At 38.5% G+C, this 21,189-nt stretch overlaps 2 protein-coding genes across 4 annotated transcripts in view; both read left to right on the forward strand.

Moving 5' to 3' along the window:
* TENT2 (terminal nucleotidyltransferase 2) overlaps positions 1-12,588 on the forward strand; it is a 46,024-nt gene extending 33,436 nt beyond the window's left edge. For both annotated transcript variants that reach the window (XM_059837210.1, XM_059837211.1), the window contains exons 13-15: positions 1,082-1,173; positions 6,528-6,607; positions 8,426-12,588. In XM_059837210.1, coding sequence (XP_059693193.1) covers positions 1,082-1,173; positions 6,528-6,607; positions 8,426-8,500 — 247 coding nt within the window. In that variant the 3' untranslated portion in view covers positions 8,501-12,588. The remainder of the gene's footprint in view (positions 1-1,081; positions 1,174-6,527; positions 6,608-8,425) is intronic.
* A 584-nt stretch (positions 12,589-13,172) lies between these two features.
* The window catches only part of CMYA5 (cardiomyopathy associated 5), a 45,977-nt gene continuing 37,960 nt past the window's right edge, over positions 13,173-21,189 (forward strand). The window contains exon 1 of one of the 2 annotated variants that reach the window (XR_009490328.1): positions 13,173-13,435. Coding sequence is in view for 1 of the 2 variants with exons in the window: in XM_059873907.1 (XP_059729890.1) it covers positions 13,275-13,435 (161 nt within the window). In the remaining variant the exon portion in view is untranslated. The remainder of the gene's footprint in view (positions 13,436-21,189) is intronic. The other variant, XM_059873907.1, reaches the window with a different exon arrangement.

The following is a 21,189-nucleotide window of genomic DNA, read 5'->3' on the forward strand; positions in this document are numbered from 1 at the left end:
AACAGCACTGGTGACTGAGCAGCAGCTGGATGTAACTCCACTCACCACCACTCTCTCAGCCTGGCCATCCAGGCAATTCTTCATTCAGTGAACAGTGCACCTGCCCAAGCCATCAGCTGTCAGTTTCTCGAGGATAATGCTGTGGGAAATGGTGTCAAAGGCTTTGCTAAAGTCCACGCAGACTGCATCCACAGCCCTCCCATAACCACGTTGCCACAGAAGGTCTGGCTGGTCAGTCTGCCTTTCATAAACCCCTGCTGGCTGGGCTCAGTCCCCTGACTGTCTTGGATGTGGGACATGATGGCACATAGGATGAGCTGCTCTCTTTAGTTAAAAGCAGCTAAAATGTGGCTGGGTAGATGAGAACATAAAACTGGAAGTGGTTTTTTTTTTTGCTTCCATTATGTTTGGGATATTGCTGTGCCAAGTGTTATAAAGATGGTGGCACATCATAAAGACTGCCCTATAATCTGCCTGCTGTTCCTGTTTAAATGTGGTAATTTCCATGTTTTGTTGTTGTAAAGCTGCCTGCAGAAAGTGGTGGAGAGTTGTACTTGCAGATCTAAAATTCAGCATATGTAAAGTATTGAAACTTTCTAGTAATTGGTTCCTTGCACAAGGGAGGCCTATGAGCAAATTATTTCTACATATCTTTATACTATTGAGTATTGTTTATGGAATGCTGTATGTGACTTGTCTGCGCTTATTCCTTACCTTCCTTTTCTTCCTACAGAAAATTCTGAAAAATTTGATTCTGTAATTTATTTTGAACTTATAAATAAATTATAATACAAATTGTCACAAAGTTTGACATTGATAGTAGAAAAAATTACATTGTGAATATATGTTACTCATGGATAGCTGTGATGCTCTCTTTTGGACATGCTTTTTATACTTGAACTAGTAGGAAAATTTTCTTGTTTCTTACCCATGATGTTAAACTAAATTACTCATTATTATGAAGTACTGTGTTAACCAGGCTTATAACATTGCAATCTGACAATTTTTTTAATGTAAACTGATAATTTGAATTTAGAATTAAGAGTTAAATTTTTTTTCAAATTGTTTTTCTTTTCTTTAGTTGGAGCCATCAAATGATATCAGTTCGTGAGGCCAAGGCTGTTGCAAGACCTGATGGTATTGAATGGAGAAACAAATTTATTTGTGTAGAAGGTAATATGTGAAGCTGCATTATAATTTTTAACTCTTAAGGCATCAAATACATAAATCTATGAATTAGACTTTACCTTGGTCATGTTTTGAGAAATATACTGCATGTGTGCATTATGTAGAGAGGGAAGTATAACCAATGTAAATAGTTTGTAAACAGTCCCATCAAAAACATTTGAGAAGGAAGCTTTAAGCTCTAAAGTGTTTAAAAATAGTACTCCTGACCTTTTCTTCAAGAGCACTCATTGCCCTCTTACTTTTGGAACAGGGCTTAGGATTTTGATAAGGAATGGCCTTTATGCCGGTAGTGTGTGTTTTTCTGCTCCACAAAAATAGTTGTCAGTTTTGCCGAGTTTGAACTTCTGGAAAAACACAGCAGGCACATACTCAGATTATTCTTGAAGAATATTGTTTGTTCTTGCAATGCTCTGTCATTGCACTGACTAGGTTATGTGTACGTTGATCTCCTTGTGGGTACTATTTTTGGCTGACTAGTGAACATAGGCTTTGTGAGAGACTACATGATGCCTTCCAGAACTAGAGGGTAAACCCAGGCTACCTGTTGGAGTTGCAGGTCTCAGCTGTCTCGGTGTAGATAGAAGCACTATACAGGCAACCAGATTCAGTGCTAGTGACACCTTTCAGCTGCCATGGGGAATGGAGAAGATGAGCCGGTAAGCATACATAGGAGATGAAGCTTGCACTAGGGAAAGAGAAGATGATAAACCAAGAGAAGGATTGAGGTGTTAGGAGAATGAGAACAGACTGAAGGGACTGAGAGCTGCTGGGTAACTGGAAACAGTTGTCACAAAGGGAGAGGTGCCTGAGCCCTGGCTCCAAATTAATGAAGGCTCTTAGGATAGGGATATCAAGGGTTGACGTCACAGGATGAAATAGGACTATAATTTGAACAGGAGACAAACGGTATGGGAAAAGTTGTTAGACACTGAGAAGATTTTGCTGGGGGAGGAGAGAATAAGACAGAAGTCTTGTGGCTGAACAGACATTCTTCAAGATTGATGAGGTTTAGAGTTGGGGTATATATGTACTTTTCTGCATTTGTGCTGCTTTGTGCAGAGAATCACCTTCAATCAACTTCACCTGCTGGTGAACTTGGTTATTCTGTGTTACAGAGCTCATGGACTTGGCCATAGGTATGTGAATGTCAATGTAAAGTCACATGATGGGATTCCTGTTCTTTATTTGACCCTTTGGGAAAAAATCAGCAGTTATAGGAGAAGAAGAACACACTGAAATATTGTTGCACTGGACTTTGTGGTCTTAGAGTTGAGAAATGTGAGAATTAGAGTATCTGCACAGCTGAAATGGTTCAGAATAGTGTAGTGAGGCACTGCCAAGGCTCTGGTCTGAATGTGGGAGGTGGGAATGCTGGGCAGCTATGTTTGCTGCTGTCACGTGATGCTGATCCACTGTGTTGCAGGGGACTGTGTGTTTCAAGCTCTCAAGTATTTTATGACATTACAAAGTGGTTGAATAATTAGGTTCTCTTTCTGCCAGGCTGGAAAATAGAATACACATCAACATACAAAATAGACACTCTAGATTTTTCATTTAATGGTCTTGATTACATTGAACTTTTTATTAATGTGTTTGCCTTTGGACTATTAAAAATCAAAATTATCTAAAGTGGCATATCTGATTCCTTCCTTGGTTCAAGACTTAGTGGGTTTAGCCTCACATACCAAGTTTTTTACTTCTGATTTGGGTGGTAAAAATAAAATCTACTTTGCTCAGAGTAGACTTCATGTTTATAACAGCTGTTAAACTGAACTAGGTTAACAAAGTATGTACATAAATTTCTGTATACTTGAGAAGAAGATTGCAAAAGTTAGGTAAACATGCCAATATATGCTGATTTCCAAGACTTTGTCAAATTTTCCTGTTCACAGAATAAATTTTCAGTAGTTGGTACTATTGCATTTATTTTTAAATATCTAAAACGTATTTGTTGATACATTACTGCAAGTTTCCACAATTCTGCTTGTAGTACTGTATTTAGATTAGCTCAAGAAAAACTGTATTCTGTTTTAAATGTTACGGGCCTTAAGGCTGATTCTCACACTTATTTCTGATGTTAGAGAAACAAATATAGTAGAGATGCTCTTTCCAGACACTTTAAAATATGATAGGCATTTACCATGATGGGGATACAGAGATACAGAGAACCCTGCTTTTAGATAATAGTTTGAACAATCCTTATCAGGAGCTCGAAATGGCTATTAACTATTCTAGTTTCAGTTTAAATCTTGTCTGTATCAAGTAATATCAACTACTCTCCTGTTGGAGAATAGGAAAAGCTAGAAATGTGGCAATCTTATGAGATAATTACATTGAAAATAATTTAGGGAAATCAAATCAGAAGCCAACTGAGCTGCACCTGATTCATATTTGTAGTTTCAAGTCTTTCAGATCCACATGCTAAAAATAATTCAAAAATAATTCCTTGGGCTTGGTTAGCAGCAGTTCTGAAGTTCTGTGATATCATGCATTTTTGTTTGGAAAAATGATTCCCTTTAGCCTTTCCTTCAAGCATCAGTGTCAAAGCTGCATTACTTTTTTCTTTTAATATTCTCATCTCTGTGTGTGAACAAAATAACTTACAATAAACTCTTACTGTCTCAATGGTTAGAAAATGTAGTGGTGTAAAGAGTAGCTGATTGTAAAATTATTCTTGCTGTGCTTCAGAAAACCAGTTTGTCTTTTGACAATCAGTAAATGTGCAGGAATATTAAAGGGAAGATGTGAGTTAGCTTTTGTAACTGGAATGCCTTTTTTCCTGTGATAGTTTGAGAAGATTGTACAGTTCAGCCCTTGTTGCTTTAAAATATAAATATTACTTGATTCAACATAAAGGTCCTAGCATTAAAAAAGCAGTTACCATCGCATTTATGATACACATATGAAATGCTGTATTTGTTCACATAGTAAGGGACATGGAGTTCCTAATTATACTAGATCACTCTCTAAAATAATGGGACTGACATTAGAGGACTGTGTATGTTTTACTTGGTTATCAGTTATTCAGTTATCAGTAAAAGTGTGATGCATTCTGAAATAAAAGAAATCTGCCTGTAACTGCCCTCTGAAAACTAGGTAGTTTGAAGAGAATCCTTTTAGAAAATTGCTAAATACAACATTTATTGAATGAAAAAGTTTCTTAGTGAATTTGAAGAGCTAGCAGAAATAAAAACCTAAAGCCATGGAGCATGTACCAAATTTGAAATTCCAGTCTCCATAAATGCACAAGCCCTTCTGGTGTCTGTCTAATACTTTATTTTGCTATACATCACTGTCTGAATAGAAGTAATTCATAACCAACTAGACAAAAAAAAAAAAAAAATCTACCTGATCTAACAGATACTTCCATACATTCTACCAATGTGAAATACACAATATTACTTAAGCAGTTCTCTATAAAGAAAAAAAAAGGCTATAAAATCTGTTTTGTAGCACACTGTAATGTATAGTCCCTGCATCATAATTTTTTAATATCAATTGCTTTAATGTTGGCAACCTTATCAGTAGCAAGAAGTACTTTTTTAATCTTGCAATTAAAAAAGTTCCAAACTAATTATTAAGAATTTTTCTTAGAATAAAAAGGGGGGAACATCACATTGATTTGTCATCAGTTAGAAAGTAGAACCCCCAAATAGTTAACTTATGAACAAATATTGCAGAATAGGTATGAAGTGATAAAATACATTTTACAGCAGTTGATATGTCTTAAATTAAAATTATAGTAAATACTTTGCTATATTCTCATTATTTCACTGAGAAACTGTTGAATGAGATGAATCTAAAGTGAATAGTTCCAAGAGTCTCATGTGTAATAAGTTTCAAAATATTTTAATATGCAAAATCATAGTCTGATATGTTATCACAGACTATTGAGCTGTAGCAGATAATTACTACTGCATAAATTCAGCACAATCATAGTATGCTTCAACAGATAATAATAAGTTGAGTTTATTAAGAATTACATATCATTAAAGCATTCATTGAATCATAGAATGGTTTAGGTTGGAAGAGACTTTTAAGTATCATCTCTTTCCAACTCCCCTGCCATGGACAGGCACATCTTTCACTAGACCATTTTTCTCAGAGACCCATCCAACCAGGCCTTGAGCACTTCCAGGGCTGGGGCATCCATAGCTTCTCTAAGCAACCTCTTCCAGTGCCCCATCACAGTAAAGAATTTCTTCCTAACATTTAGTCTTAAGCTTGCCCTTTTTGGTTTAAAGCCATTCCATCTGGTCCTATCATGACATGCTGTTGAGAAAAGTCTCTCTCCAGCTCTCTTGTAGGCCCCTTTTACATACTGGGAGTTGCTATGAGATTCCATCCCAGGGCCATCTCTCTCAGTCTATCTTCTCAGAAGAGGTGCTCCAGCCCTCTGACCATCTTTGTGGCCTCCTCTGGACTCCCTCCAGCAGGTCCATGTCCTTCCTATGCTGGGACCTCAGAGCTGGTGCAGTGTTCCACATGGGGTCTCAGCAGAGGGACAGAATCCCCTCCCTGCCCTGCTGCCCACACTGCTCTGGATGCAGCCTAGGACACGTGTGGCTCTCTGGGCTGTGAGTGCCCATGGCTGGGTCTTGTCCAGCCTCTCGGCCAGCAGCACCCCCAAGCCCTTCTGGGCAGGGCTGCTCTGAGTGACTTCTCCGAGTCTGTAATCATGTCTGGGATTGACCCGACCCAGATGCAGCACTTTGCACTTACACTTGTTGAACTTTCATGAGATCTGCATGGGCCCACTGCACAAATTTGAACATGTGCCTCTGGATGGCATCCTGTCCTATAGTGTCAACTACCCTGCTCCACTTTGTCTCATCTGCAAACTCCCTGTTCTCCATTCAGGGCATTCAGAGAATTCAGCCTTTTTGTTGTTGTTGTTGTTGTTGTTGTTGTTGTCGTTGTTGTTGTTGTTGGTTTTGGGTGTTTTGTTGTTTTTTTTTTTTTTTGTTTGGGTTTTTTGTTTTGGTTGGTTTTTTGTTGTTGTTGTTGTTTGGGGGGGGTTGTGGTTTGTTTGTTGTTGTTGTTGTTGTTGAGGTTTTTTTTTTTGTTTTTTCCCTCCTCCTTTTTATTGTTTGTTTTGTCTTGGATTTTCTTGTTCTTGTGGGGGGGCATCATTTTGTCTTATTGGTTGGTTTAGTTTAGTTTTGGTTTGGGGTTTTTTTTGATAAATGTTATGTTGAAAGAAAGCTTGAGAACCAAAGAGGAATTGAGTTTTTAAAACACTTTTGGGAAGCAGTTATATGCTTGACCCTACTTGGTTAGCAGAGACAACTAACTCTAGATCTTTTTAACAGTTTCCATGTTTGTTTTTGATCTTGCAGAGCCCTTTGATGGGACAAATACTGCTAGAGCTGTACATGAGAAACAGAAGTTTGATATGATCAGAGCTGAACTTGCACAGGTAAAAAGTAATCTCATGTAATTTTTCTGGTCACTTTGTTTTTTAAGATAGTTTTACTGTCTTGAAAATGCTAGTCATTAAACCTGCCTGTTTATGATGTTTTATAGTTTGTACCATAGGTAGTAAAAATGCATGTTTTAAAAAATATGTGGAAAAATAAGAGTATTCTTTAATGTCTGCCAATAAACTTCAGGTTTATACTGAAATGGGTACTCAAACTAGTAAAAACCCTCTCTCTTAGATTTTCTTGTGTGTGTAAAATTAAAACAATGGTTAAGAGCTTTAGAGTTACAACTTTGTTTTCATTCATTATTTATTCCTACATGAACTTGAGTGGCTACAGATAATATTTTATACTTCTTACTATATTTTTTTTAATAAATTTCACCACCAAAATAAGGGGGGGGTTTCTGATTTTTGATAACTTACTTAGATGGGTACTTTTCTTTAGGGAGACCACACTCATGATTTTAGAACATGAGTAGTTCAAACATGAACTTTCACTGTCCCAGTCAGGGGAGGAAAGGACATTTTGAAACAAGGAAAAATTTAGACTTTGGTTAAGCATTTTTCTGAAATTTTTTTGGTATCAACTGTCTTTTATGCTTCTTTCCTATCATAGGCATTGCATAGGTATAGCAACTCAAATATTAGGTTTCTGACATCTCTGACTACTTTTTAGGTAGTTATGACTAGGGATTAGTGCATAGAGCTAGCTTCCGGCTTTAACCAGTTAAGGCTCCCCTGTTAAGCTGTCCTTGGAGGTTTGTGTTTACTCCAGTTATTGTCTTCAAGTACCTTGAAGGCTTCTCTAGCAAAATGTAATTCAATGCCAGATACTTGTAACAGAACAAATACAAAAATAGGCTCCTTAGTCAGATCTTTGTAATTCTATTCAGAAATTTTTTCTTTTATTTAACCATGTTAGCATACAAAATACTGAAGCGTTCGCATACTGGTACGTAAGATAGTTGGTTTTGTGAATCTGCTAAACGTGGTTTGGGCTTTCACAGTACTCTGAAATCAGAGTGAACTTCTCTTTTCAGAGTTTTCAGTTAACAAAATTTGTTTCAAACCTCTGTGGTTTTCTGAAAAATGTAAAAGCAGATGTTTGATCCTAGCTGTCTGGAAGCAATATACTAGAGTGATAAAGCCCTGAAAAATGCCTTTTTTGCCAGATACCAAAAGAATGACAATTGCTCTAAAAGTGCAAGTACTTTTTAATATCCTGCACTATTTTTTTAAAAGCTTAAGCAATCTGTTTTATCCTTGATAGAATTGTTCTTCTCGTGGTTTTCTTTACATATTGGAGTGTAAATGACTTCTGTATAAACACAGGAGGGTCACTGCAGTTCTTTGCTGGCTCATGGCATAGCAGATGTCCTGGAACACAGAAGAAAGTTGAAAAAACCTATTTTAGAGACACATCTGAGTTCTGGAAATGACAGTGTATAACATCATTTACTGGGGACTTTGACATGTGTGAATTTGAGACAATTATTTTGCAGTTAGAGTACCAGTGTAATGCTTTAAATATTGTTAACATCTGTCTCCAAAAGTCCAGTCTGTTCTTGAAAGGCTTTACGTTTCTCATTAGTTCATTGCATTTTGTGTACTTTTTGGATTTTTCTTCCCTTAAAAAATCCTCCCCAAAAAAGAACAAAAAATAGCTCAACCCACAAGTTTTGTTTTCAAGAAGGGAAAAAATCAACCTTAATTTTGTGGCACTGTGATGCTTACTGCTTATAATGGAATTTAAGTTTTAATGGCAAAGATTATATAGCCTCTTTTTAAAAACCCTGTGTTTTTTTTCCTCAGGCTTGGCGGTTATTACAAGACAAGAAAGACCTGAACTGTATATTGCCTTTAAAAGCAGTCAGACAGAAAAGATAACTAGCTTCTTTCATTTTCCCTTTTTTTGGATCCTGCTGAAATAAAGAACAGTGTCAAAATCAGGAGGCACTCACCCCATGGTTTTTATGACCTGTTTTTCTCTGTAAACTTTTGTTAAGGAAATGTTTATAAGGATGTGGCGTATTTTATTATCAGTATTTGTTAATACAGCTGTTCAAGATACGCTTTCTGAACATGCTTGCATTGTTGACTTCTAGAAGAAACTCACAGAAAACAAGAAGAATACATCTATTTTAAGGAAAGTATGGGGATATACTGACTTGTTTCTTGCGTGATCTGTTTAACCATTATTTCGGACAGATTTAACCATGAAGGATAGACATTCAAAGTTAAACCATGTGCAAATCTGACTACATCCTTAAGGCACTGTGCACTACCAACTTCTTGATGAACAGTCTGTGCTTTACATCTGCTGAATTGCAGTAAGCACTTCTGCTCAACTTATCACTTCGCAGTTTTATTTCACTTTTGCTTGGAATAACAAGCAACTGTTTATGAAAATGAAGCTAGATTATGGTTGGTAGTAATCTCAATATCAAGAACTACAATCTAAACCAAACTTTTCAAGCAGCAGTTGTACTATGAAGAAGTTGAAGTAAAAAAGCTCAATTCAATGCACATAAATGCTTTACAGAGAGTAGGAAAGAAAATTTTTAGTGCTTCCTTTTACATATTTGAAGTAATAGTGGTGCCTCTTTTGGAGAAAAAGACCAAATCAAAATCAAAACACCTCACATCAGTGCTAAAATAAGCTGGGCTTCTCATTTGATTTTGTGTAAATGTTTGTGAATTGATCAGCCACTGTAAATTGAATCTAAGGAATATTGAAAATTGTAGCTCTTCCAAAAAAATTGCAAACTTTCTCTTAGACCTCCTATAGCACAATTTGTGTCTTTCATATATTTGTTATTGAAGACCAATTAATTTTTAAGGTTGTATTTACCGCTGAAGTTGAATTCATACTTCCGTTTTTTTAAGTTTAATATTTTATATGATGTCCAGTGAAATAAAGTTTATATATGGAAGATAAGGGTTATTTTTCCAATTTATGTTATTTTGTACTGCATATTTAAAATATTTCCTATAATTAAGTAGAATAGGAAATGCCCCATGAGGCAAGGCCCATGTTGCAATTCATCAAGATCTGTCATGGCTATTCTGCAGTACATCTGTGAATAGGCAAAAGTTTGGTTTATTACTTTCTCTAACAAGATTATGAAAACTCTTTAACCGTAGAATAACAAGCATTATGTCTTCTTGTGAAAACTTTTAAGTTCTAGTTTATTTAGAAGTTCAAAGTACTGTAAACTATATGCCTGATGTGAAATTACTTCCTACACTTTGTCCTGGTCTAGTCTACGTAGAATTTTGTCTTTTTTCTGCAATTGACTTTTCTTCTCAATTTTAACTGTCTTTCAGTTTTAATATGACTCTAGCAGTCCACTGAAATATTCTTTCTCCTTGCATATATTCAGCCTCACTGCCCTTTTTCTGTAAGATGGTAGACTTGACTCTCGTCACTGAAACATTCACTGATTCACTTTATGTAAAACAGAAGCATAAGATTTTAGGACAGGATGATGTCTGGATTCAAGGATGCAAGTTCTGTGTAGATTCTGGGAAAAGAGAATGTTGGCTATATCTTCTTAAAAAACATATTGGCTAAGGGACAAAAATGTTTAAAGTTGGTTTAAATATATTTTAAGTGAGCTGAATGTGAGAAACAAAACTTTATAAAAGGCATAAAACTATCTTATGAGTTTGTATTGCATCACCTAATGTGTCAGCATTTCTTACATATTAAATTAATGCTTCATGTTTAATTTAATTCCTGACTATTTTTAAAAGGTTAGTTTGAAACATTGTGGTATCTCTGAGCTACTCTATAAAAAGTGCCCTACCAATTAAGTGGTATTTTTAACACAAGTTAAAGTTGGTAACCACAACAGTCTTTCAAAAGAATTATTTCTAAATTCTTTCAAAAGAATCCTTTTGTATTTTTTCCTCAAGTTTATGTCTTTCCTATAAACCATGTCTATAACCAGAAAATCTAAATGGTAGTTTTCCCCAGTTTTTTGGATCAGACCTGTTGATAGCATATTTGTTAAATAGTGGGCTGCAACTTTTGTTAGAAAACTTCAGATGTAATACCAGAAAGTAAATGGCTTGGGTGGAGTGGGTAGGAGCTGGACTTTAATTTTGGATTCAGTTCTGTATAGTCTGAAGCTGTTCGAGGTTTAATGATCTGTGTTTTCATCTACTCTGGGCAAGTATTCAGAGTAAAAAATGCAAATTTTAGTGTTAGGGTAAAATTTTCAACTTTCCTCAGCTTAAAAATAAAACCTTTTACCTTCTTATCCCTTGGCATACATCCTAGCAGGAATAGTTTCTTCTGAGAGGTCTTTAGTAAAAGGTATTTTTCACAACTGACCAAGGTGTCAGTGTGTGTGCAAGATGCTGTCTTCTTTGGAATTTGTTTTTGCCTTGAAATAAAACTGCTTTGGTTCAGCGCTTTTATTTATTGAATTTTTTAAATTATTATTCTTGACTACTCATTTTGGCATTCGGTTTTTTTGTCTGTTCTCACCTCATGTGTCAGAAACCACTAGTGTCTTCTCTAGGATTTTAGGGACTCTTTTTAGTCCTTCAGGACTAAATTAACAGGCTCAGAGGAGCACAGTAGGACCAAACGTTGGCAAGAACTTCATATTTGGTGACAGTAATGCAGAACTGGCATAGGCTATGCACTGTGAAACTTTAAGTTTCTCTTCTAGCTCTTGCTCTCACTTGTCCTAGAATGTGAATGTGTAAGTGAATTCTCATTACCTTTAGGTGTGTTGACAGGATAAGGTGTTACTTTTTAAAAATCCCTCACAAAGAAATCAATATAAATCAATTTTAAGACTCACACTGCAGGGTGACATGGTCATTTGGGAGAAACAGGCAGTGATGATAAAAGGATGTAAGATGATTTGTATAAAACCTGAAGTTAGGATTTGTGAATACATTATATTTATAAATCCCACACATTTATTTGGAACTAGTGCTTTACTTGAGCTTGTGTTACTGGACTTGAGTCACAGAATATTTGTTGTTAAATTTAAGTTCATCAGAGAATGTCTCTCTTGATTTATTGTATTGTACTTGCTACGGGTTGTCCTGTGTTTCGTGGTTTGTGGGGTTTTTTTGCCTTGTTCACTGTAATCCTTGTGTTTTAAGATATAAATGTTCCCATTGATTTTACTGAGTATGATGCTTGTCTGAAGAGCATGAAAGAATGTGTGGTTTCAGTCCATTTACAGGTCAAATTCACTTGTGAGAAGTACAGATGGAAATAAGTTGAAGGGTTTCTGGTAAAAGAGTACTTACCTTTCTCTTGCTGTGCTAAAGACTGAATCAAAACTTGTGCAATGTATGAATGTTTCATCTATAAGCATTTCTAGAAGACTTGTAAAGCTCTTGCCTTCCACATGGAATTTAAGGAAGAGTACTTCATACTCTTTACATTTTGCTGTGTACACTGTCTATGCTCATGATGAAATGTAGAGTTTAGTTTAATATCTGTTTCAAATATACTTTTCAAAAAATTACATTGTCACCTTGTAAATTGTGTATGTCACTATGTGGGTCAAGAGAGCAGAAAGACCTGTACATACTGTTTTGGAATGTCAGGAGAATTTTAATTTTGCGCGCAGAGATAGCTTGTAGTCAGAAGTACATGGCTGGGTGTTTCTATACTTACAGCACTCTTAAGGAAAAGAGTTTGCTGATTGATTTATAACCAGATATTTATTTTAAGAACAATGAAAAAATAAAAAAAGCTGGGGGCATTGGAGTTATACTGTGCAAACAGTCATTTATACTTGAGATATCTTGGAAGTTCTTTACTTAGAATCAGGGAATCAGGGGTTTAGTGCTTTTCGTCCTCTTCTAATTTTTTTTTTTTTTTCTAATAAAGTCATTATGTTGACTAACACAGTTTGGAAATATTTCTGTTTTGTGTGTGAAAAGCACTGCATTTTGTGTAAAATGCAGAATAATAAAGCATAATTGTGGCTTAACCTAAACTCTGCATGGTAGTATAGTTTGTCTTTGCTTTATAATTGGTTCAAGTCTGCTGAAATAGGAAGTTTTAAATGTCCTGTGATTTAACACATTGATAAATCAAGGGTTTAAATATATTCCTTTTGCATGGTTAAATACCACAGTGCATCTGATATCTCTTACAGTACAGTATTAATAATTAAATGTGTTTGTCAGAGGCTCATCCACTAGTTACTGTATTTGACCTTTTCAGTTCGAGCTTGAGGCACTCTGGGTGTGCTCAAGGGCAAAACTAGTGAAATGTACCTTCTCTTGGAGCCACAGATAAACTCTCCTTCTGCTTCATCTGTAGCATCCACCCTGAATTTGCTAGAGGTGACTGGGGAAGCTCTGCTTGGCCCCCTCCCTCCCTGCTGCTGCCTGACTGCCCTGTCTGCTGTACAAGTGACTCTGTGGCAGCGGCGGCAGGTGAAAGGGGAGAGCAGCTGGAGAGATGGCCACAGGGCCACGTGTCCTGGCACTGGGTTGGTGCTAGGAGACGGGGTAGGAACAGCAGCGACTCTGCGCTGTAACTTTGCTGCCTTCTATTTAAAGACTGCCCTGAGTCAGGAGAAGTGAGTGCTACTGGGGATGACAGTTGCTTCAGGCAGCCCTGGGGAGGACAGGGTTGGGGGTAAACATCACCGGCGAGGCCTGAGCAGGGAAGGGAATGGAGGGCTCCCGTGGCGCTGAGTGCGACAGGGCATCCGAGACTTCGTCCTTCGTAGGAGATGAGGAAGAAGAGGAAGAAGAGGAAGAGGAGGAGGAGGAGGAGGAGGAGGAGGAGGAAGAGGCTGTGGACCCAGAGGAAGCAGAGGAGCTGACTAATAGGTATGTCCCCCCAGGGACTCATAGCCCCAGAGGGAGCTGGCAGCTCTACCCCAAACCATCATCCCCTAAGAGATGACAGGATTGGAGTCCCATACTGATTTATTGGCTTTTCCCCCTTCCCTTACCCAATTGCTGTAGATAAAAAAAGGGGGGAGTAGAGGGCTGTAATATTTTTTTCAGATGAGTATGGCTGTAATTAAATTTTGTGTGGTAAGCGCCTACCCCGAGTTCCCTGAAAGCTTTTCTATTTAAAGATCCTCTGATGTGCCAGCTCAAGTGGCATCTCCTTCCACTCCTCCCTCTCTGGCTGACTCTTTGTCACATATGGATCTTAAATGCTTTGCAGATTTGCTTATCAGGGAGAAAATGCTCAAAGATTATAATGGTGCATTAAAATTGGTTCCTTTTTATGGCCCTTTATTCCTTCCCACTTGTCCCTCCCTCTTCAGTTTCTTCTTTCCTTGAAAAGGAAGAATTTGTTGTACATGTCTCCTATTGCTAGTCATGATTTGTTAAGCTGATTTTTGTGGTGGAATGGGAAATATTCTAGCCCTTTGATCTTTAATTTTTTTTACTCTTAGTATTTTTGTTTCCTTAACAAGTCTTCCACAGAAACAGTTTATTGTCCTACTATTGCTCTCCTACTATTAGGACTGTAATGAGCAAGGCTGTGGCCCAGTGCCCTGCTCAGTGGTCCTGTGCAGGATACAGAGGCATCTGCAACCTGGTCCAATCACACAGACCCTGACTGTGCCAGCAGCATTGGTTTCATAAAGAGACCACGAAGCCTGAGAGTCCCCCAGCACATACCAAGTCTCAAGATTTCTTCCTTGTCTTGAGTAGACCCCATCAGTTTTAAGTGAATACTGTAGAAGAACCTAAGATGTTAATATTGTTACCTTGATTTTTTTCCAAAAACCTGTTTTTTAAGAAACGTGTCATACAGTTCCTAATACCTCTGAGTTGTGAATCCATCTGCGTTTACCATCACTCTGTGTGAATCACAGTTCAAAGTGCTTTCTGACATTGCTGATGGTCACTGGAGAAAAAAGATAGCAGTGGGGAGGTCTCTGCAGCCTAACTCACCCAAAGTGCTGCAAGAACAAAAGCTAAATGGGGAAATGTATCCTAGAACTGTAGAAAAACCCTCCTGCACAGAAAATAAAGAGCTAGTTTCCCACAATGAGGGGACACCCTGGTGTGTAATTCTGCTTTATTCTCAAGGGAGATGTTGGCTTTTTAGTCCTATACTGGCAGAGAGAGGGATTAGATGCCAATAAAACATGCTTGCACATGGCTGTATCCCTGCAAGAAAACCAGCTGAAGTCCATGGAGTGGAGCTGCTCACTGCACACAGCTAAACCATGATTTAGATAGATAATTTTTAATAGAATCTGGAATTAAATAAAATAATGAAACTGAAAAATGACAAAACTAATAATAAAACTGAAATTGTAAAACACAAGTAGGCATTACTAAAAAGGGAGTGAAATCTATGTAGCCTCACAGTTATTTACTACTTGTACTGAGAGGATGATTTTTTCCTTGGGTGCCTGTTAGCAGCTCCTCACAGATGGGTCTTGCTTCTAGCTGGCAACCTCTGCAATGCAAACTTGGGTATTGCATCTCAGCACTTACTTAAATCACAGCAAACATTCCCTTTAGCTCCCAGTTATTTTAAACACAGCAGAGTTTTCTCTGTCCTTAATTATTTTACTAATAAACAGGTCATAGTCTACCAGAGAGGTTTTTAACAACTATGCCAAGTGGTAACTGAGCATATTTAAATTGGTTAGTCTAATTAGGTTAAAGGAGATGTAAAATTTTGGGTTCAGCACAAATGTGGTGACTGCAACAAGTTCTTAGAAATAGCTTGGAAAAGTTAAATAAAACTGACTCTTTAATTGCTCAGATGTTGTTGCAAATGTCAGCAGGGTTGCTGAGCTTCAGGCCTCCACCTGTGGTCAGTGCCTGGCCAGAGCTCCTGGCAAGATAAGACAGGTTGAGCCCGTGGGACATACTCAAGCTGTGAGCTGATTATTTGTTGACAAACAGGTTTTCAAGCCCCCATTGCAGAACAGATTTTTTTGAGTGCATGGGCTTTGAAAACATAGCTTAGAGGAGATGTAACTAATATGCAAACTTGGCTGAAGGCAGCTTGTCCTGGACCCTGCTGCAATCAATTTATTTTTAACAACCCCAAGTTCTCTGTTGCTTCTGATTTCCTCCTTTGTATGCAGTTGAACAGCACCTGGTTGTGCAAGTCAGCTTTCCTGCTGACTCCTACTTCTGCCTTTCAAGCACGTTAAATAGCCTCATACCTAATTTATATGAGAATCATGCAGCAAGATGAGTGTCTCAAGGTCAGGAAGTGCCTCTGTGAAACAAGCAGAAGAGCCCTGGTGTTCCTCTGAGACGCCAGGCCGTGAGCTCTGACCAAACCACTCTGCTTCCACACTGTGCACCAGCTGCAGCAAGTAAAATCCCAAAAGCTGCAGCAGGAATGATGACTTGTCTCAAAATTACAAAACACGCATGTGAAAGGCAGAAGAATTTGGGTTTCATGTCTTTATTACCCTTATTAATGTAATGTTTAAATAATTTGGTTTCCTAGACACTTTTTTATATAAGTAAGGAGACCAACATGCAGCATCAGAACCTTTTAAAAAGGATAAGGGTTTCATAACTTTGTCAGCACAAAAATACCACTGATCTGTATAGCATATTTTCTTGCCTTTGGGCATTTTACTATCTATGATAGATGATCACGGTAGATGATTTCTGTTTTTAGCTCCATGTAGGTTAATCACCTAAACAGGGAAAATATTTTGAATACTGTGTTCATTAAGGCAAGCATGAGGAGGAAGTTAACAGGTTTTAATTTTTGTATTGGTAATGGTGAAAATTAAGTCTTAACTAAAGTAAAATTGTTTACTGTTTAACTGGTTTACATACCCACTGGAATATCTGTGTCTCTAACAAATATGTGATGGGTGAGCTGTTCTGACACAGTTCTGTCTTTCAGACCATTCTCAGCTGACTTCCTTCTACAGTGGGAAGGTCTCTGGATGTGTCTGTGTGCAGGGTTTACATAAAACTGACTCTGCAGCCAATTTAAGTGTTTCCAGACAGCTTGTTTGCCTGGAATATGTAAATAGCATTTTATCTGCTTGTTTAGTGTTTACCTGTAACCAGTAGACGGGGAGAAAAATGGGGAGAAAGTCCTTAAGTTCTGGAAGAGGTTGAGTTTATTTGTTTTATTAATGAAGCATTACTTCCACAAGATTAGAGATGTGTAAGATTTAGAGACAAGTGTCATTTATAATGATTGATGAAAATGAATATAAAGGGAAGCACAGTGGAGAAGACATCTTCTTGCCATGTGGAGGATGCTGCAGCATCTAGGAGAGCAAATGACTGGAATGATAGCAAATGGATGGTGAGAAGGAAGGGGTGGGGAGTACTGTGGATTTGTCTTCCGAAAATAAAAGTTACTATACCCTACCCAAAGCAGAGAAAGACATGGGGAAAGCGTGTGTAATTTTAGATGCCTCTAGAGGAGGCAGTGCCTGACATGGGCCAGGGTGGAAAAGGCTGGCAGGGCTGTTCTTTTGCCTCCTGCAGCAGGAGCATTAGCAGGGAACGTGAGAGAGGTAGGAAGCAGAGTTGTGTGGGTCATTTCAAGCACATCACAGCAGAGGCTTGAGAGAAAGGTAACTGAGCAGCTGAATGGGGCAGAATGCTGAGGTGGGGGCATTGCAGAGGGGAGGGTTGCAGCCAGCTCCCACTTGCTCCTGCAGCTGGGCACTCCATGTTTTGTTTCTCTTCAGCCTTTTGAGTAAAACTGAGTCCTTAATAAAGGCCTGTGTTGCATAGGGCTCTCAGACTCAAGAAGTTCCCCACTGGGTCTCAACAGAGTGATTACATAATTGTGTAAAGGAAGTGTCGCACCCAGACTGAAGTAGTTGGTACCTGTTCTCTCTCTAAAACATGGTGGAGAATCCAGAATGCAGGAGCATTCTGAGCATGCAGACCTCTGGGCATGGAGGTGCTGTGGGTTTCTCAAGCAGCATCTGATCCTGCAAATGGCAATGCCACTAAGACATGACCTGGTGTCTGGAAAACAAACCAGGACTACAGCAGGCTGTGTTCATTCATAAGAGATGGAACAAATTGTGTGAGACAAGCCCAGGTCCTGGCTCCCAGCCACTCATCATAAACCCCAGCTTTGCAGCTGGGGAAGCAGCTGTCTTACTATTTTTAGATAGTAGTTCCTTTGGATTTCAACAGATGCATGAGCCACTTCGTTGCCAAACAAGGCATCATTAATTGAAAGAAGTCAAAGGTGGAAGGCTGGGTTTGAAATTATGTCTTTCTGTAGCTCCCGATTCTCTTAGCCTGAAGAAGATGGATGAGCTGTAGCCCTGGGAAATGCAGAACAATCGGCAGAGACCTTGCTGAGCATACTGATTGCAGTAGGGGGAAAGGGGCACCATGGTAAAGGCAGAAACTACAGACATGTACAGAATAAAAACACAAGCACAGAGAAGTGTTTCCTTCCTGGGGAAGACAAGCTGGCAATACCAATTTCAACCACTCCTGCACTGTGCCTGAAGTAGGAGCTTTCAGAAAATGAGATCTTGTCAGTGCAGATTACAGACACAGGTTGACATCTTGGTCATTTAATCTGTATTGTTTTCAGCTTGTGAGGAATTATGCAGCAAACAGCTACAATTTTTATGATATCAGTGGTGGCAAGGTCTAATATGAAGAGGATAAAGAGAGGTTAGGGAGAATTTTAGAAAGCTGATAGGCTGGCTACATGTAAATCTCATAGTAGTGGTGTGCACAGGTGGGTAGACCCCACTCACTGTGTGAACACAACCACTCCAGCAGCTGGGGAGGTGAAAACTCTTCCTCATATGATTCATAAAGGAACATTTGTGCAGCCTGCCAGGATGGACTAGAAACCTAAAATCCTAGTGGATACAGCACAGAAGTCATAGTGAGAAGCAGAGAGCTGTGAGAAGCAGGAGAAGGCAGGAAGAAAAATCTGGGTTTGAGCTCTTATGGCAGGAGGCACAAAACTGGTTGTCAGTGACTCCAAGACTAGGAAAAGGTTTAAATCAACGTCCTAGCAGTAGAATAACATGCTGATAATATAAGTGCCAACAGGAATGAGCGTGAAATGTCTACATGGGAAAAAGACAGCACTGGCTTTTGCCCTGGATGTCAGTGGATTCATATCCATATTTACGAGCTGAAACATTGCAATCATCTTTTTCCAGTGGCAAACCCTTCTTCTGACCAGAGAGGGGTCTTTCAGCTACTACTCTGCAGCTTGTGAACAGTTCATAAAAGGGCAGCATTTGGAAGTGCATTGGAAGTAAATGTTTGAGTTCCATGTCTCTCATTCTGGTCTTAAAAGCGTGAAACATTACCTCCTCGCACTGTAGAAGAATACTATGACAAGTTTGTGACCATGAAAATGAGAAAATGATGTATATCATTCAAGCTTTTTGCATAGGCAGGGCCAGGGCAACCCATACGTTTTCATTAATATCAGCTCAAGTGGGAGTGCTGCTCTGTTCTGTATGAAGGTTGATTTAATTGCACCAAGTAGTGTAGGAAACAGGTTTAAAATATAAGAATGATTTAGAAGTTGAAAAATGTAAAAAAAATCAAACAAACCCCAAAATCATTCATCTGTTATTGTGGACTCAAATAACAGAAAGCTTCCTTAGTAGTAGATTTTTCTTATTTCTTTTAAATTTAATCTGAGTCCAAGTCATTGCCAAGCCATGGAACAGGCAAAGGAAAATCTAAGAAAAATTGGTATGAATGTATTGTGCTGTACCTCTTTATCCAGCCTGTAAGTTTTCGCCTATGGAGCTACCCTTTCTAGAGAGTACTACACCAAGGCAGATAATCAGCTGTACATGCTGGGGCTTAAATCTGCTTGAGGGCTGGGTTTGGGGGGCAGGAGGGGATTGGCTAACATGCAAATTTTTAGTATTGCACTCTCAGAGACATGCTTTGAATCGTGGGCCTTCAGCTGTCCTGCCAGTCCCCATCTTCAGGCTAGCCCTGTCACCACAACTGGGTTTAAGCTCCATCACTGGAGTCTGATACTGTGTTGTCCCACCATGGGACAGGCTACTGTCCCACGAGGCGACTTCAGCCTTCAGTTAGCACCAACATCAGAGATCATCCATGCCTTGGTCTGCACAGTCCTGAGCATGGACCAGCCCAGCGCAGCCCTTCTGGTTCTGGACCCTGGAAAGTAAATTCATGGAAAGGCAAGGGTAGCACTGCCAGTAGCAGGATTACATTTCTGTTTCTATTAGGTACTGAGTATTTTCACTGAGTGTCCTTTAAAAAAACTTACAGTCCAGAGAGTTTGCTTAATTAAGTACTTATGACTTTCCACAGGATTTATTTTCCTCCTTCAAAGACCTCTGCCTTCTAACTGGTGCTCATCACCCTCTGGCACAGTGCCACCTGCTTCTCAGGGGTGTCCACCTGCCTCTGCAATCTGCAGGTATCTCTGGCACCCGTGTGGTGCAGGGCCACAGCCTCTGGCAGTTGGTCAGACGGATTCTGCTTTTCTGATCCCTGATCAGTAGTTAGCTTTTCTCACTTTAGCTGAAAAGCTTTTCTCTAGTCAGTGGAAAAGTGACCCTTCCCTCTGTTCATGTTGTATGGCCATAGTGCATTATTCCATGGTATGTTGTATGGCCATAGATGTGCATTATTCCATGGGAGTAACAGAGACTTCACTGTTTCTGCTCTACTGAAGGCTACATCTTATCCAGCAGATAAGACTCTCCCTTTCTTTCCATCGGCTACAAATGTGATTTCCATAAATGAACTACTGTCTACTCAAGAAATATTAGGGTTGAGCTTTGATTACCTTTTCTGTGCTCTTTTTTTATTTGGTTTAAGTAAATATTGCCACCCTTAAACTACTAAACCCACCACACATTGTGGCTTTTAATTGCTTATGCTAATCTTTACACTATTTACACTCAATTTTAAGAACTTGAAGAATTTGAAGTTTTCTTTCCTAAAGCTTCTGAGAAAAGCCTTTCTCCAGCCTTTTTACTATTTTAGCTGAGAGACTTGGTTACAGCATATGATAGTGTATTGATTACACATCATAAGGTTTAAAACTACTTTTATGAAACATTGCACTTTCATTTGGGGAGGTGTTTTAATTGTTGAAATACTTTAATTGTTGAATGTACTTTACTTTTTTAAGTATCTAGAGTGCTTAGAGGATAAAATACATGAGAAGACAGAAACAACAAACCAGTGGATAGACTACTGCTTTGAGCATTGTATAATCATTCACACTTGCGCAAAACAAGTGTGGGTGCTATTAAAACACTGACAGTATCTTTGAAGTGTTTAATGAAAGGTTTTATTTATACTGTGAGATAAACACATGCCGGAGAATAGCCCAGAATCAGCTCAACCTCACACTGGCAAAACAAGGTCAGATCAAAGACTGTTCTTCCTGCATTGTCAAGATCTTTTAAACACCTCCCCTTCATTGAACTAACCTTGCAACATGCAGTTTTACACAAATTCATCTAAAATATAGTTGTGAGATGAAATATGACTTTTCTTATGCTTGTACTTCAAATTCTATGCTTATGCAGTATTTTTACAACTTTGAAAGCCATTTTCATTTTAATGAATAAATTCAGCTTTTCCCCCAATAATTTAATTTGTTGTGTGCTTTTACAGCT

This window comes from Haemorhous mexicanus, chromosome Z (genome assembly GCF_027477595.1).
Source record: "Haemorhous mexicanus isolate bHaeMex1 chromosome Z, bHaeMex1.pri, whole genome shotgun sequence".
NCBI lineage: Eukaryota > Metazoa > Chordata > Aves > Passeriformes > Fringillidae > Haemorhous > Haemorhous mexicanus.